Genomic DNA, 17,186 nt, shown 5'->3' with positions numbered 1-17,186 from the left:
CATATCGCCACTTTCAATCGAGTTTCCTAGATTGTAAACAGTAAGTCCACATCTCCCACCTACTTATCCAGTGACTATTGTCCGTGTCTTCAGATCCTGCTTTTAAGTGGAGGAACAAGCATGCTTTTGTACTCCATCTTGCTCCACATCCCGATCAATTGGAACTCTGTTCAATATGACGTTGTGCTTGTTGCTACGCGTTTCACTCCGGCTGGTTCGGACCTACTATTGTCTACTCTCCGGGACCAGGGTATTGGTTCATCGGAGATCTTCCCCACGGTCAACGGCATGAATGGCTGACAGCATACAGTTTCTATACATTCTTTATGTTTTCATATCGGGGACTTTTGCCGATCATGTGTGTCCTGATGTTACATATTCCGTTGATTCGCTTGGAGCTTTAACCCACCTTTTCTTATAAAGATGCAGTCTCCCCCAAAATCTTGCTTCAACTAGAGCCATATCTGCCACCACAACTCTACAGGTGGATATTGTCAGATAGTTCAATTACTTACGATCTTCATAAAAGGGGCGTCGTATTCATTCGCCCACTGATCAGCCAATTCGCATTCGCTGAAAAGCAACGATGAGGAAGTTCATTGCCCTCGCTGCCTTTGCTGGGGGCTCCCATGCCCTTGTTGGCCGCACTGATAGCTGCTGCTTCCACCTCACCTCTTCCGGCGGTGCCTCCGGCCAACTTGGCCAGCTAGGTGATGGTCAGAACCGTATTGGCGACAATAGTCTGCAGCCCGCACAGTACTGCATCGATGCCAACGGCGCCATCACCGACTCTAAAGGCCGTGGATGCATCCTCACCCGTAAGTAAACCGATCAATTTCCTATATATCCACCCACCAAAGGATGTACACATCTGACTATATGGCAGCTCCCACGACTCAACTTCAGTGTGACGAGGGTGTGTCTCCTACCCCAGGGTTTTCTATCAACGCTCAGGGTAAACTTCAGTACCAAAACAGCCCAGGCTTTGTTGCATGTGCCACGGGCCAGAATGGTGGTCTGAATATCTACACTACCCCTAACAAGATGGATGTTACTGGCTGCGTAAACGTGGAGGTGTCTGCCGACTCCTGCTCAGGCACTGGCCCCAGCCCCGGTGCCCCTGCTCCCGGTCCTGCCCCCGCCCCCGCCCCTGGCCCTGCTCCTGGTCCCGCGCCTGCTCCTGCTCCTGGTCCTAGCCCTGCTCCTGGTCCTGCCCCCGCCCCCGCACCTGGCCCTGCTCCTGGTCCCGCTCCTGGTCCCGCCCCAGGCCCTGGCGGTGGTGGTCCTGGTCCCATGCCTGCTCCTGGCCCCGCACCTGCTCCAGGCCCAGCTCCTGCTCCTGCTCCAGGCCCTGGCGGCGGCGGTGGTGGCCCTGCTCCTGCTCCTGGTCCCGCTCCTGCTCCTGCTCCTGGTTCTACTCACACTGCCACGACCACTATCACTGTCACCGACTGTAGCTGCCCTACTTCTGGCGCTCCTGGTGCCCCTGGGGCTCCTGGCGGCGGTCAAGCTGGTCCTCAGCCCTCAGCCCCTGCTGGTGGTGGAGGGGGTGGTGGAGTGCCGCAGCCTTCTGCCCCTGCTGGTGGCGGTGGAGGTGCTGGAGTGCCACAGCCTTCCGCTCCTGCTGGAGGAGGTGGTGGTGGTGGGCCACAGCTCTCACCTAGCATTCCTGGCCCATCTGGCGGCGCTGGCAAGCCTTCTGTTACACAACCCGCCCCCGGCGGTGGCGGTGGCGGTGGTGTGCCCCCTGGTGGCTCTGCTAGCGTGCCTGTTCCCCCTGGCGGTGGTAGTACACAGCCTGGTATCTCTATTAGTGTACCTCCTCTCACTGGCGGTGGTGGTACGCGCCCCGGTGGCTCTCCTACCGTACCAGCTCCCACCGGTGGCGGTTCGCAGCCTGGCGTCTCCCCTAGTGTACCTCCTCTCACCGGCGGTGGCGGTACACGCCCTGGTGGCTCTGCTAGCGTGTCTATCCCCACTGGCAGCCCGCCACCCACTGGCCCTCGTGCCACTGCCTCTACCAGCGCAGCTGTCCCTACTAGCACCTCAGCCACTGGGTCCAATGGTGCTTGTCCCACTACCCTCTCGGGTACTACCCTCTCAGGTAATTACGAGATCCCTCACCTTATTGTCGCCGTCGACTCGTCCTCGCCTGGCACCGCTGCAGGAAGCGGACTCAACGGCACCGTGAGCTCGACCATCTCGACCGTGTTCAACTTCGACATCCCGAATGCCGATTCTGGCAAGACCTGCAGCCTCATTTTCCTCTTCCCCAGGCTTGAGGATCTCGAGACCTCATCTTTCAGCTTTAGTGGTGATGGAAATATTGACTTCGCTGAGCTCTCTTCTACAGCCGATTCCTTAACGTCCTTTAGCAACGTACCCTCCGTGGCTAAGGACCTTGGTACGGTCACCGTCTCCCCTGGCAACTCATACGTTGTCTCTACCTTCTCTTGCCCGGCTGGCCAGGCTGTCGCATATCAGATGAAGAACGCTGGTAGTACTGACCTCAACTTCTTCGAGGACTGGAATCCCTCTCCGTAAGCATTCTTCCACTTTCCCTTTTTGCTTATATATCGCTAACAGCACTTTCAGTCTCGGCCTGTTCATCACCACTTGCTAAATGAGGAACCTCTGTGCAAATTGGCAGTTTGCGGCTATGGACATGTGATTACTACAGCCATTTTTGATGCCTTGTAAACTTCCATTGACGTTTCCTTCACACGTCGATATGTATTCTCTTGATACTTTTCCTTCTCGTTTTCAGTTTCTTTTTTTGGCCCGATGTCCATATAGAATTAATTCTTCCCAAAAGCTGACTGTCTATTTGGTGAATCGGAAAACATAGCCATATCTGGTTGATGTTGTAATTGCGGCGCATGCACATAGCGTCCACGTTCCTTCGGCTTGTGTATTAGTACATTGAATTCACTCCTTCAGTTTTGCAAGTAGATGACCGTGAGGAATATGAATATGCAAATCTCGTTGTTTGTGTCTAGGCAACAAAAAGTGGATCGCCTCTCTAGGGCTTTCAAAGCAGAAAAACAAAAAAACAAAAAAGAATCTTCGATACCGGGAATCGAACCCGGGGCCGCGGAGGTCATGTAATGAAAATCCGCTAGGTTAACCACTACCCCATATCGAACTTGGATGACAAATTGAGCCGTTAAGATTATTATGACCCTGGAATAGTTCGTGGACACAATTTGGTACGGTACGTACACGGGGTACGCACACCTGGACGGGTTTAACTAGTTATCTTATATCCATTGCTGACTGCCGGTAATTTAAGCCACATTTGGGGCAGCCAATGAGATCCCTCAAAATGGAAGAGGAAGAAGGAGAGGTGACCACGTGCCACATGTTAACGCTGTGCCAAGCAATGCCCTTTGACTAGGCAGATATGTTTATTTTCCCTTCTTTAGATCTTTTGATATTCTGATATCTTCCAATGTTTTGAAAATCTCTTCTTCCCCAATTTTCTTTTTTTATTTTTCTGGGGGAATTCCTGGAGTCAATATGGAAATCCCCGCAAAACTCCCCTTCTCCAAACGGCGGCTCCGACCGCGTGTTGTCATCTCGTATGTTGAATTTCCCCAGTTCCCCACTAATCTCCAAACTAACTGAACTACCCAGCTACATCTTCGACTATGTGATCATTATGTACAGATATCAACCCCGCCCCCCTCTGTTTACTCTGTACTTACCCCGGAAATAGTGTCTGCGCTATCGGCTTCGCGATTCTCAACAAGGTCGAGCCCTTCCACCAACACTTCTCCCTCAACAACATCTCCATCCAATATCCTTATGCCGTACATGAACGCATCCCCATGGCTTATGCCCTCTGCATCTCCGCTGCTTTCCCACTCGTCCTCATTATTGTCTACACCTTGGTCATCGATGGCTTGTTTTCGCACCATAAGCCACAGGACGTATCGTCTGGGAAGCGGAAGTTGAGAGGTCCACATCGCTTCAAGGACAGACTTTGGGAGCTCAATTGCGGTGTCTTGGGTCTTTTACTGGCTCAGGGACTCGCTTTCGTCATCACACAGGCGCTGAAGACGGCATGTGGCAAGCCGAGACCCGATCTCATCGATCGTTGTCAACCACGCGCTGGTAGCAAGGACCTTTTCCCAGGATTGTCAAACTCAACAATCTGTACAGGCGATCCCGCATTGTTAACAGATGGGTTTCGATCGTGGCCGTCCGGTATGCAATATGATTTGATACTGCCTTTCAAAGTCGCATGCTAACCTTGATTCATCTAGGCCACAGTAGTTGTGTGTACTCCCCATTTGCGATTCACCGGGTTTTTTTTCCCTATCACTAACACCGTCTAATTAATAGCCTCCTTTGCCGGTCTCGTTTACACGTCGCTCTGGTTAGGCGGAAAGCTGCACATTATGGACAATCGCGGTGAGGCCTGGAAGGCCTTGCTCGTCATGGTTCCTCTACTGGCAGCAAGTCTCGTGGCCGTATCGCGCATCATGGACGCGCGCCACCACCCATTCGACGTGATCACGGGGTCGATGCTTGGGGTTGTCTGCGGCTTTGTCGCATATCGCCAGTATTTCCCACCGCTCAGCGAACCCTGGCGCAAGGGTCGTGCCTACCCAATCCGAACCTGGGGGTCTGATCCTGCAGGGCCAGATGCCGCTCGACTTATCGGTCCCAAGGGCGATAGCTCGACTGCTCTCCGCAACCCCGAAGAAGAACGCATGGACCCAGATTTGCCCAGCTCGGAACATCCCAGACCCGATGCATCTACCTATCTTCATGCCTCCAACCCATATGGATCAAATGTTTACAATCGCCGCCCACATGACCATGACGCTGACGGTGGTGCTTGGTCGTCGAGCGAGGACGACGTTACCAATGGGTATGAGATGCGACAAGGTCATAATATGGGGCAGAATCTCGGTGCCGGTCACCATGCGCCTCAATATGACCCCAGTAATGCGTATGTGTCCCAAACACAGCCGCTGACGGCTAATACGGGAATCCATGTTCCTGATCCGATGGCGGGTCCGGGGCGTCCGTTGACGGACACTCCCGGTCGGGCCATGTGAAGATAAATGATGGGGTTATTGATGATTTCAGTCTAGTTCAGAGGGGGAATTGCCTAGGTTATTTGTTCATGATTTGATCAAGCCATGGATTATTGCGGTGGCTGGCGATCCAACTCTGTACTAGTAGTATGATTATGAGCGTCTTGGCGTTGAAAACGAAAGAATCTGGATTTGTTGCCATCGAGACCAAGCATTAATTTAACATTTGGTAAGAGTCCTATATCTCTTGAAACAAAAGTAGTGATCTGTACCATTTACAAGTGCAAGGAAGTCAAGTCCAGTTCATAGGGGTCTCCACTTAAATATGGTTGGCTTGACAACGAGTATCTATATTCTCATGCCCTAACCTATCAATCCGAGGGATACGGAGTTATCAAATGCAAGACATTGATCAAAAAGGGACGGCTCATGCAAGTGCCTAGACTAATCAATATAAAGAAAGCGTCAAGACGAGCATTAAGGGACTCGGGTTACCCCAGCCACCGACATCGTACATTGTGAGTCGCCCAGCCTCCTCAGCCCGAGATGACGCTGAATATCTTTTTTTAATTTCCCCTCTTATTTGTGTCTTTTTCCTATTTTTTGTTACTTTCTCTTCTGTATCCCTCTGCATCTTCTACATCGTGCATCCTGCACTGTAATCGCAACTGCTTGTGCCTTTTTTTTTCGCGAGCTCGTGTAGCCCCCCACGATCTTGTCACTGTACCTCGGACATACCCCAAGCACATCGGGACAGTTGCACATTCCAAAGATCTGAAACCCAATCTCTCTTTAAACCGCCGACATGATTGGCAGCGTCTTCTTCATATTCAACCGCCTGGTTGAGATCGTCTTCCTGGTCCCAATCATTGGCATGCTGGTATGTCCCTCTGCCAACCAGTCCGATCAGTAATACCCCTCCGAGTCTCCCGCTAACGATATCTCCGAATTTAGGCCTACTTCGTTAACGGCTACCTGAAAGCAAACCAGCTGACCCCACCATATATCCTGGTCCTCTTCATCGTCAGCGTAATCGCCATCTTCTGGGCCCTCGACACGCTCATCCGCTTCTCAACAACAAAGCGCTCCGCAATCTTCGTCGCATTCGTGGACCTAATCTTCTTCGGCGCTTTTATCGCATCCGTCTACCAGCTCCGCTTTATCGCCAACGCCGACTGTGCCCACTGGAATGGCGGCTCCGTCTGGATATCTCTGGGTCCATTCGGTTCATACGGCCAGCGCACAGATAATCCGCTATCGCTGGACGTCAACAAGACTTGCGCCATGCTGAAGGCCTCCTTCGCAATTGGTATCATGGAGACCGCATTCTTCTTCTGGACTGCGCTGATTGCGCTGTTCTTGCACCACTCGCGTACCCCAACTGTTGTTAAGGAGACGACGACTGTTCGGAGACGCAGTCATTCCAGCCGTCGTGGTCATGGATCTGGATCGCACTCGCGTCATCGCAGCTCTAGTCGCAGACCCGCGCCTTATGTCGTTTGATTCTGTTTTATATGATCTGCTTTTCTTTTTCTTTTCTTTTACGCGAGGTGCTTCTCATGATTGAATGAATATCATATGCCATAATGAGATACGGATTGGGATATTTCCTTGGATGGATTGATACCAGAACAATTGGACAATCGCTGCGATGCGTATCATATTCAAATTTTTGTTGTATGTGCTGGAAATATGGCCATTTCGGGCATTTGGGACTGCGGTCTCCATGTTTTTTTCATACTGTTGTTTAGTTTTGCAAATCTAGCTCCATTATGATCCACACATTATATCCGGTTTATGTTTTTTGCCGATTTGGCCATATAGTCATATAGTGCAACGCCATCGTTTAGAGAACTTCAAGATGCCGGACCTCCAAGTACATACAAGTCCATATCCAGAAGGGTGGTGAGATAAGGTAGCACAAAATAGGAGACCAAGTGGGAATATCCCAATATCCCTTAAAATAGAAGGAGGCTCAACTCCGGGGAGATTTTCCCTCACATGGCCACATTGGGAATTTCGCCCGGGTTGTACGGAGTAGCGGGACAAAAGAGGAGAGATCAGCCATGTTATTGAGCTAGGATCAGATTGATATATTTAATACCGCCCGCATCTACTCCGTACTTTCGTACAAGTTCATGTTTTGCTAAGAAACGACCGATTATAATAAGTGTGGCTATATATTTGGCATTGCCTTGGTACATCGGTTTGCCTTGCCTATTGGTAGTTGTCCTACTTTATCTTCGTATCACTACACTGTTCTCACTGCCTAAACTGAGAAGCGCAGCCTTCGCAGGCCAATTAGTTTTGACTAATGTCGCAACGCATATTTAATACAGGGGTTTTGAAAAGCGCCTGGAGACAAATTAAAGCAGTCATTGAAGCTGAGCTAGAGGAGGATCATATGCAAGTAAGTCTGACGCCAACGCCGCTCAATGCAAGCTTTTACCCCTAGTGCTAATACGCCTGCATAGGATCGAACACGAAACGAAGTTACGACAGGGTTGTATGAATACGAAACGCTCAAGGGACATGTCTTGCCATTGCGGCTTGTCGAGCTTCTCCCTGGCACTAGACAGGAAGATATAACCTGCCGCATGTACGAAACATCCTTGGACAAATGCGCAGGATCCTACGAGGCGCTTAGTTACGTCTGGGGGGATGACAGCGAGAAGACTCCTATCCAAATTGATGGCCGGACTCTTGAGATTGGCCCTAATTTACGGCTTGCCCTATTCAACCTACGTCTACCAGATAAGCCTCGCACTCTCTGGGTCGACGCTATCTGTATCAGACAAGACTGTACCAACGAGCGAAATAAGCAAGTTGCATTCATGGACGAGATTTACCGACGGGCAAGGAGGACTGTTGTGTGGCTCTGTGACGAAGTGAAAGGAGAGACGAGTGCTGCAATCTCCATGCTGGAAGCTCTTGCCGAAGATGCCATATCGCGCTCTCACAAACGAAGCTCACATGGTGATGGTAACGGCGAGGGTGAAAAGATTGTTCATCTCAACAACCTACCGGTGTCGATGATAGAGAAAGTCGGCGTCACAGATCCAATGTTCGACCGCTACCAGAACGATGCAACAGCCATACATCTACTAAGAAGTCAGTGGTGGTACCGCGCCTGGACTCTCAGGAGATCCTCCTTGCATCAAGAGCAATTACTGTGATCGGGCGTTACTCCATAGACTGGGATCACTTACGCATCGGGGTGAACCACGGTCTAGATTTAGGAATCTGGACACCCATCTCAATGGGCATTATGCGCGATCCTATCATCACGCCCTTTTTGTCTCTGCAATGGCTGAGGTTAAAACGACAAACGCAAGACCCGAAAGAGCCCCCAGGGCAGGTTTTACTAAATCTGCTGTTCCAATGCCGCTTCCGCCAGGCATCTGACCCACACGACAAGATCTATTCTTTGCTTGGTCTTATTGCCAGCACTGGCTCAAACCCACTCGTGGCACCAATCCCGGCGAATTCGCCCCTAGGGATCAAGCCCGACTACTCTTCACCAGTGAATACAATCTATACTCATGTCGCACGGCAGATGATCCTAGTGTCTAACACTCTCGATGTACTCGGCGGCTGTAAAGGTAGCCCACCGACTGCGGCCTTAGACCCCGGCTTCACCCTGCCATCCTGGGTACCTGACTGGAGCACAGCCCAGTCTGCCAGTCCGCTGTTACATGATGCGCTTGGCGAACAACGCACTACACATGCTACAGCGTATAGCAAAGCCTTGCCGCAATTTATCGACACGGGTAACTCGACGCTGCTCCTACACGCGCACGAGATAGCAAGCCTCACAGCACTGGCATCACCGCTAGCGCACCCAGCCGCGGATTCGATAAAGATGACAAGAGATCTAGACAAGTGGTTGGATAAGATGGACGGGGCCGTGATATCGCTAGGATACCTATGGGGGCTTCTGGGACAGGTGTGGAAGTCGCTTTCCAATATATACGAAGCAGCCATGGCTATTGTGCCGCTTCTCGTGACATTTGCGAAGTGGGAGGCGTTTGCAACGGAAGTGTCCCCAACGAACCCCAGCCCTGGCGTTGCCGGATCCGTGCCCGGGCCCGATCCCTCACCATCCAACCTAATTACTGCGCCCGTTTATGAGGTCAAAGAGCTAGACATCCCCGCTACCCCGGAGGAAGAGCCCGAAGATCGGCTGGCTGTGTATTGGCAGACGCTATGCACCGGTACGTATGATACAGCGACCGCTGCACCGGAGATGGGACGCAAGATCGCGTCGCAGAAGTTGTTTTACAGCTGGCGGGCGTCACTCGCGCCTTTCTATCTCCTGAACCGGTGGAATGCGGACCGGATGCTGCGGCCGCTGGGATTCGTGGGGTATGCTATCAAGACATATCGTATGTTTAGCGAGTTTCCGCGCTTCCTGGAGGGTAGCTACGGACGGCGCTTGGGCCGGGCCGACAATGGGTACTTGTGTCTGGTGCCAGCGACTGCGGAGGTGGGTGACAAAGTGATACTTGCGAGAGGAGGGAGAGTGCCCCTCGTGGTGAGAGAGGACGGAGGAACTGGATATTGGCGGTTGGTGGGAGAGGCGTACGTGCATGGAATTATGGATGGTGAAGCATGGGAGGGGGATAAGTGCAAGGAGTTCCAGGTTAGATGACTCTGGAAAGCTTCATTGGATAATGTAGTGCGGAGCGACTACTCTTAGTCAAACTACGGTATGAATGGCCGACAGCGAGGCCAGCGGCTATATCTAATATGCAAGGGAGCTCTTTTAAACAGTCGAGATCTTTGTTATCACAGGAAATAAACTTATGGCAGATGGGTTTCTTCAAAGCAAATCACCCATGAGATAACCCGATGCTTCGAACCTCAGCCAGCTCGCCATTATTCGGGATCAAGAACGCTCCATTTGGAAGCAAGAGACATAACTCCAAACATTCCATATTCAACCAATCTTTCGGTAGGAAGTAGTGTCGCTGTACCTGGTCCGGGGTGAAGTTGGGACCGAGACTCCAAGAACATACCCAGTGGCTTTTGTCAAGGAACACAAGGCGTTGATGGGAGAGTATTCCAAGCGGGATTTCAATCTGGCGCTGAATTTCGCTCGGGATGGTCATGGGCGTTTCGATGGAAGGAGATATAGTTGGCGCGGTTGGGAATTGGGACAGAGAAGATGCTTGAAACAGCAATGTGACGGTTTCTCTACGACCGTTGGTCGTGTGGACGAGTAAGTGAGAGTCTGAGCAAGTGTGGCAGATGCGCTGGATTTCGGTGGTTTCTTCATTTTGCAAGTGGTCTTCGACGGTATCTGGAGTGACCGCTCTATCTATATCCGAGAGTAATGGGGTTCTCTCCAGATCCATGACAGCAATTTCAGAAAGATCATTCCAGTTATACACACGAACCTGGCTGGGACTGAAAGCCAATAATAGTTTTGAGTCTGTTGGATGTTTGACCCACTTGGTATTTGGCGATGTTATAGTGAAAGGCTCTCTGTTGGATCGAGTCGACATCACCGGTTGAACGGTGACTGAAGACCCATTTTTGACCAAAACAATTGCCCCATTGCCATTCAGCAGGACTTGTTGAACACCTTCAGAACTAACATCAATTGTCGCCTTAAATACTTGGTTAGCAGCCCAGGCTCCGTCGCTACCTGTATGAATCTCTTTCACGACAACCCTCCCTGCCATCTCCACACTGGCTAGGAATCTTCCATCTGAAGACCAATCTAGATGTGCGATTGGTAGCTCCAAAGATGATCTCCAGAGCTCAGATGTCGCATGCTTGCCATCTGAGCTGTCTATTATGCTGACAACTCCAGCTTCATTCCCAACAGCATGGTAGCGCCCCCTGAATACAACAGCAATTGCGGTTATCTGCGCTCGTACTTCTGCAGAAGCTTCGGAAGCAATGGCCGTTGGAATGCTGGACGCCTCGCTCCCAAGATCACTATCATCACTGCTCTCATCTCCTGCAAGTAATGCATTTGGCTCCCAAACGTTGCACCATGGGCCACGGAGGTCATATAATCGTTTGCTGTCTGGACTGAAGCAGATATCGGTTATCATCTGATCGCAGGAGAGTTTGTAGATCATGGTGAAATGATGAAAGCTATACAGCTTTATCGTGCCCTGGCTGTCGCCTATTGTAAAAAACTTGCCCTCAGGACTGCATGCAAGAATTGCCCCCTCGGCTTCCAGTTCCTGCTGGCTGTTCGTGTACGGATTCCATCTGAACACTTGCCCTCCACCGTACAAACCGAGAATCTCCTGGGATTTCGGATGCCAGATCATTTGATCTACAACCGACCAGGAATTTCCTGCATATTCATGACTGCGCATACATCGTCCCAGGAGTGTAGCATTCTCCATGGACCAGACACATAGAGGAGAACCGCGATAAGCGACAGCCACACAGGTCGCGTCAGCATTAAATGACATACGCCAAGGTACATTGTGCACAGGTCTATCCAGAGCCGTGTCCATTGTCAGAAGGCTGCGATGCAATATCGACCAAGTGGGAACTGGGTCTGTCAACCGGGCAACTCTGAGGAGTCGATCCGCTGACCCGATGACAATCTCGGTATCTCCGGCGGAGAATACCATGGCCAAGGCCATGCTACCGATGGGATTTTGGATCCGGTGCATGACTTCTCCTGAATTGACAGACCACACCTTTGTTGTCCGGTAGCCGTATGTCACAAGAAGATGGGACCCACGACTGAAACTCATTGCGGAAACCTCCTCCGCATGTTTGAGCACATGCTTAGTCTCGAAAGTCGTAGAATTGTACAAAGTAATTACTCCTCGGCCGGTTAGCACGGCAAAATGGTCTCCCGCACAACCAATTATGAGACCCTGGGTCGCGGGTTGGAGAGAGATCTTGGCTAGGCCATCATCCCACGTAGACTTTGATAGCCCCTTGACCGCCAGGGAATGTGGACGGGGAGCAAATTGCTTGAATTGTCGATATATCATCGAGCCTTTAGGGCAGAATGGCGGGATTTGCTGGTAAATAGAGGTGGGGGTCTCAGTCAGATGCAGCCCGAACTTTCCAATGAGTTTGAGCAAGTCTGTCGCCCATGATTCCACCAAGTCGAGTTCTTGAAGCCGATGAACCATTGGGTGTGTCACAGAATTGCGACCTCGTTTCCGGCGGGCGTATAGGCTCATGCTCTTTGCAGAAGAAACAAGAACCCGTAGTTTCCTTGTTTGAGCCAGTGCCACAATCCAGTCTAATACGTGATTGCCCTTGAGGAATTTGGCCAAAAGGAGTAATGGTGCGTCTGAATCAGCGGATACTTTATCCAGATGGTATGCCCACGATGTCATTGCATAGTAGAAAAATTCTCCTTTCAGACTTTCCTTCAGATTCCCGGGCAAAAGATGGAGATCTCGAGGTTGGCGGTGCTTGTCCTCCAAGACAGACAGGCACTTGTTGAACAACCTCTCATGACCTTCGGCTAAATTGACTCCTAGTTCCGAGTCTGTCGCCACTATATGATCTCTCGCGGTCTGATGGACCATCACTAGTCGATCAGTAGCAGCGTCAACGATGACGAACTGCCCACAAACACGGTTGATGAGGAGACTCATCTCCACCATCGGCAAAAAGTCCGGCTCCAGCGCCTGTGCCAATTCACTGAGGGATAGCGGGCGCCGGGAGCATGTTGCCCACATCAAAATCCTCTGTCCCAGTTTCCGATCTCGTGGTTTTGTGTTTGAAATGATTGTGCGTTCCATGCGTTGGTACAGTTGCTCCATACCCCCCGGGATGCCACCCAGCGTTTCGTCGACATCCTCTTCTGTATTGCACTCCGCCACCTCACGCATTGCAAGGCTGGTCCATAGGAAATTACCGCTCGCGCATTTCACCATTTTGTCCACCAGCCGCGCTTTGAATTCGGGGGCAGCACGCAAGTATTCTACTTCCCGTTCGACATACAGCCGTATGTCTCTTTTGGTACTCTCCAGGGGTAAATATGCGACCGAGAGCACAGTCGACAACCGGTCAAATGTTGTGATGAGCCCCGGTGTTTGCCGACTAACAAGGATCACCTTGATACGAGTTAATGAATCCGATACACTCTGCATTAATTCCACCAGCTTCTGTGGGTTGTCGGATTCATCCAGTGCATCGATAACACAGTAGATTGTTGTAGAAAATCTCATCTTGAACAGCAGTTGAACAAATATTCTCTCCCAGATGGCCTTGAAGTCCGTTTTTTCCAACGTCTTTGTAGCAAATGGGATGTTTTTCAATGCGCGGCAAAATGCGGGAATCTGCTTTGCAAGCTGAAAAGCAATGCTCCTTAAGCAAGCACTCAGCGAGCGCTTGGACTCGTCACTGAACCGAAAGAAATAGTACACACAAATGGACTCTTCTAGGAGCTTATGTGTAACAAATGCCGATAAGACAGATTTCCCACTCGCTGGCAACGCGTGTAACCACAGCATGGTTGGGGCATCCTCAGCTTCATCCATCCAATGAATGAAGGATGGATGAAAGATAATCCAGTCGCAGGTCCCAGAAGTCCACCTGGAATGAAAGAATTCGAGGTCATCGTGAAAGGTTTCTGGCACTGCTAACAGAGTCTGCAAGTGTTCAAGCTGTGTTTTCCCCTGTTCTCCAAACAAAGATTGCCCTGTTGGATCCAGGTCAGTACATGTTTTGATATTAGTAACAGCAGAAGTACAGGTTAGGCTCACCTGCCGAACGAATAGATGAGACCAAGGTTTTCAAGGCGTTCCTAACGCTGATGTAATTGGAGTCCTGAATGCTATCGAACTTGCAGACTGTATGGTGATCGGCAACCAAAGCTTTGGAGATCTCCTTCGGGTATCCGAGAGTGGCTGATTCTTTCTCAACCACCATCTACCGGCGAGTCAGCGTGTATAGAATAGATGCGGATTCTTACATACCATTTTTTTCGGGCCAATTGAGGTCTGTAGAGTCTCATAGAATGAAAGTATGTCCAGGTTCGGGGCAAAGTGACGGAATTGCTCGTTCAGAGCTGCTACAGTCTGTGACCCGACACTCAGCTCGGATATGTATAATTTGGGACTATGATTGAACAGCGACACCGTCAGAATCTTGTTTAAGATATCTGCCAGATTAGATCCGCGATGTGGAGTCGCCAAGAACAGCATAGCACTGATCGATGACACAATGTCGGAATATTGATCGTCGTTTTGGCCAAGAATATACGCCTGCTTAACGACAAGCCCCCCCATGGAATGGACAATGAAGATAATGGGTCTCTAGTAATGCGAGGCGTGAACACCTCTTTCGAAGTAGAAGGGGGGGAAGTTCGGAGAGTTACCTTGCCCAGCTCGAGTTCTTCCAATTTTTCGCCCTTGGCAAATTTCATCGAATACAACAGGTCTTTCGCAAAGTCTGTTATTCCCGTTATGGGAGCCGAGCCGGTGGAAGCCCAGCTTGCGTTGTAACCAAAGGACAGTATTCTTGCCATTTGAATTCCTGGCTCGAGTGGAAGCCATTTCTCCGGCCAGAAGTACTGTGGATCTCGACCTCGTGCCCACGTAGCTCGGCTAGTACCGCCTAGACCATGAACAAAAATGATATCGAGAGAAGGAGATGTCTCTGGTTCATAGACAACAGTCAGTCCAAGGGGGTCGTTGCGTCTATCGGTGGACACTGAGTGATTCCGCGAGGGGATTCCGAATGTTGAGCCTGCTCGGAAAGTCTCGGCCAGAGAGGGCCTTCTGTCCAGGTCCGTTGCAGTTTGTGATGGATCAGTAATTTCGATGGGGGACCACACTATTTCAGCAGTAGCAGATGGAGGAGCGGTAGTGATATTCAGGCCTTGTGTGGCTGTCTCTTCAGGTGGAGTCCGTTTCGGGTCCTTCTTGAAGGGAAACTATAGAGGGTTAGAATCATATTAGCTGAAATATCCTTATTCTGCAATGTCTTCCCCTACCCATTTTCCCAAGCGGGGGTTCGACATTTGTGGCAAAGTTCGAACAGTTGCATATCTCTTTCCGCCTTTTTTTTGGATGGAAAGAATGGCCGAAGAATAGATTAGGGAAGATCGCGGCTGTAGGAACCTCTAGGCTCAACTTGCGGCTCAAAATGTCAGCCCCCGTCTTTGCTTTTAGTTCGCGACTTACGGTGGCTGGACTGATGCAGGCAAGATCACACCGTTCTTGATTTCCCCTCTTTATATCGGTTTGCGCACAGCCCTAGAAATTGTGGCGGCTTATTATTATGCGAAAGGGTACGAGCCATCACACGACAACATCCAATCCCCGATATTCCGTCCCCTCCTCATGATTTATCCATTATAGCCTACCCCTCACTGGGCGCTTTTTGCCTGATTATGATTCGTTTAGGAAATATTGTATTATTACGTGGCAAGGCGTTGTCCACTGGTGCATACATGATCTAGATAGCCGCCGGGGCCGTCCACAGTTCCAAGAATTCTAACTATGTAGCTTAAGGTTTTCTCGTACAGGGTATGTCACCAAGTATCTTTATCTAGAATTGTTTACTTAGCAGAGTTAAACGCGAATAAATAGTGTTTTAGATTCCCTTTATCAGCACGAGTCGTGTCTGAAACAATCCAACCTACTCTACCATTACTATTACAATCACTTTTATAACTAAGATGGCCACATCAACTGAAACGGTTCTTTCTCTCCAGATTCCTCCAACATTTTCGGCGGGTAAAGTGCCTTTGGTCACGCCAGCTCGAAGCAGAGGCCAAGATATAGAGGGCGACTTCCCATTGGATCAGATAGTAGTTGACCGTGCTTCCTCCATCTTCCAGAAAATAGGAGTATCTTGAGCTAACTCCTCATTTGCATTAGACTTCCCCTTGGGCACCCAAGTCCACTCCTGTGAGCGTTATGGAGCTTCGGCTTGGACAGTTACTGCCAAAATTGTAACCACCCTCCCAAATGGGGAGCTAAAGCTTTTTTTTCTCAAGGTATAGGGGGATTAATGCATATAAAATCCATATTTACTAATGCATTTGTCTACAGTGTGCTGAGGAGAATCAAGGCAAAGCCATGTTAGAGGGAGAGTTCAATTCCATGGTTGAGCTGTACAAAACCAGTCCCAACTTTGTCCCAAAGCCTTATGCATGGGGTCAACTCAGTGTATCCCGCCCTGCCACGTATTACCTCTTGTGTGACTTTATCGAGATGGGCAACAAGAACCCAGATCCTGTCCAACTCGCCACCAAGCTCGTCCAGTTACATCAGTCAAGCAAATCTCCCACAGGCATGTTTGGCTTTCACATCGATACATGCCAGGGCAGTCTTCCTCAACAGACGGCATGGAACCAAAGCTGGGTCGACTTTTATATCCAGCTGGTCAGGGGGGCGATGGCACTCAACACAGAAAGAAATGGCAACTGGAAGAACCTGGAACAACTTGTCGATCGACTCATTACGCATGTAGTCCCTCAAGTTCTAGGACCTTTGGAAGCCGATGGTCGGGTCGTAAAGCCAACTTTGATCCACGGCGACCTGTGGGATGGAAATATTGGAACCAACCTTGAAAACGGGGAGCTTTACATCTTTGACGCAAGTGCTTACTATGCACATAACGAGATGGAAATAGCTATGTGGCGTGCAAGGTTCTGCAAAACCATGAGCGCGAAAATCTACCTCAATTCCTATCTCAACCGAATGGGCATCAGTAAGCCCGTGGATCAATTTGAAGATCGCAACCGGATCTACAGTGTATACATGACCCTACATGAATCAGCTTGCCATAACGGCTCGAATTTCCGGGAAGAGTAAGTGACATTTCTTTTACCAATCATTCCCGAATGCTTGCTGATTAAATGCCGTGAAAGGTGCTATGAGAACCTCAACTACCTGGTCAATAAATATGCCCCACTTAACAAAGAAATTAGTCAAAGTAGCATTATCTAGCTTACAATGAGTATCATCTATTCGTAATGCATGTATTGAAAACAACCTTGGACTTGTAGAGAGCCTCTACCTCCTTAGGTACTCTATGCCAACCTACTGTCGGACAACTCACTCGTGCGTGTGTATTTTACTGAGTGACTGATAGTGATTTGCAAGCTAGAAAATCATTTCAATTAGAGTGTATTAGTATGAAGGTAGTTTTTCCCAAATCATGGAATTTATATGTAGGTCCTTCATT

At 50.0% G+C, this 17,186-nt stretch overlaps 6 protein-coding genes across 6 annotated transcripts; 5 read left to right on the top strand and 1 right to left on the bottom strand.

Moving 5' to 3' along the window:
- Window positions 1–586: 586 nt before the first annotated feature.
- Window positions 587–2,544, top strand: PEX2_099440 (putative GPI anchored cell wall protein; the record flags this gene model as incomplete). The annotated part of the gene is made up of 2 exons (XM_016747214.1): window positions 587–818; window positions 887–2,544. 2 exons carry the CDS (start codon window positions 587–589, stop codon window positions 2,542–2,544), a joined length of 1,890 nt encoding a protein of 629 aa, XP_016601912.1.
- Window positions 2,545–3,519: 975 nt separating this feature from the next.
- Window positions 3,520–5,069, top strand: PEX2_099430 (phosphatase PAP2 family protein; the record flags this gene model as incomplete). Its single annotated transcript, XM_016747213.1, has 5 exons — window positions 3,520–3,581; window positions 3,637–3,663; window positions 3,719–4,209; window positions 4,269–4,280; window positions 4,348–5,069. 5 exons carry the CDS (start codon window positions 3,520–3,522, stop codon window positions 5,067–5,069), a joined length of 1,314 nt encoding a protein of 437 aa, XP_016601911.1.
- Window positions 5,070–5,853: 784 nt separating this feature from the next.
- PEX2_099420 (uncharacterized protein) lies at window positions 5,854–6,551 on the top strand (the record flags this gene model as incomplete). The annotated part of the gene is made up of 2 exons (XM_016747212.1): window positions 5,854–5,928; window positions 6,003–6,551. The coding sequence occupies 2 exons, from the start codon at window positions 5,854–5,856 to the stop codon at window positions 6,549–6,551; spliced, it is 624 nt and encodes a 207-aa protein (XP_016601910.1).
- An 811-nt stretch (window positions 6,552–7,362) lies between these two features.
- On the top strand, window positions 7,363–9,699 carry PEX2_099410 (HET domain-containing protein; the record flags this gene model as incomplete). Its single annotated transcript, XM_016747211.1, has 3 exons — window positions 7,363–7,458; window positions 7,523–8,159; window positions 8,243–9,699. The coding sequence occupies 3 exons, from the start codon at window positions 7,363–7,365 to the stop codon at window positions 9,697–9,699; spliced, it is 2,190 nt and encodes a 729-aa protein (XP_016601909.1).
- A 181-nt stretch (window positions 9,700–9,880) lies between these two features.
- PEX2_099400 (uncharacterized protein) lies at window positions 9,881–15,012 on the bottom strand (the record flags this gene model as incomplete). Its single annotated transcript, XM_016747210.1, has 5 exons — window positions 9,881–13,689; window positions 13,754–13,919; window positions 13,967–14,305; window positions 14,368–14,925; window positions 14,986–15,012. The coding sequence occupies 5 exons, from the start codon at window positions 15,010–15,012 to the stop codon at window positions 9,881–9,883; spliced, it is 4,899 nt and encodes a 1,632-aa protein (XP_016601908.1).
- Window positions 15,013–16,075: 1,063 nt separating this feature from the next.
- On the top strand, window positions 16,076–16,813 carry PEX2_099390 (Fructosamine/Ketosamine-3-kinase; the record flags this gene model as incomplete). The annotated part of the gene is made up of 1 exon (XM_016747209.1): window positions 16,076–16,813. The coding sequence occupies one exon, from the start codon at window positions 16,076–16,078 to the stop codon at window positions 16,811–16,813; it is 738 nt and encodes a 245-aa protein (XP_016601907.1).
- Window positions 16,814–17,186: the final 373 nt, after the last annotated feature.

This window comes from Penicillium expansum, assembly GCF_000769745.1.
Source record: "Penicillium expansum strain MD-8 chromosome Unknown contig353, whole genome shotgun sequence".
Lineage (NCBI taxonomy): Eukaryota > Fungi > Ascomycota > Eurotiomycetes > Eurotiales > Aspergillaceae > Penicillium > Penicillium expansum.
Note: the sequence above shows the minus strand (reverse complement) of the source record. Positions and strands in the feature narration are given on the sequence as shown.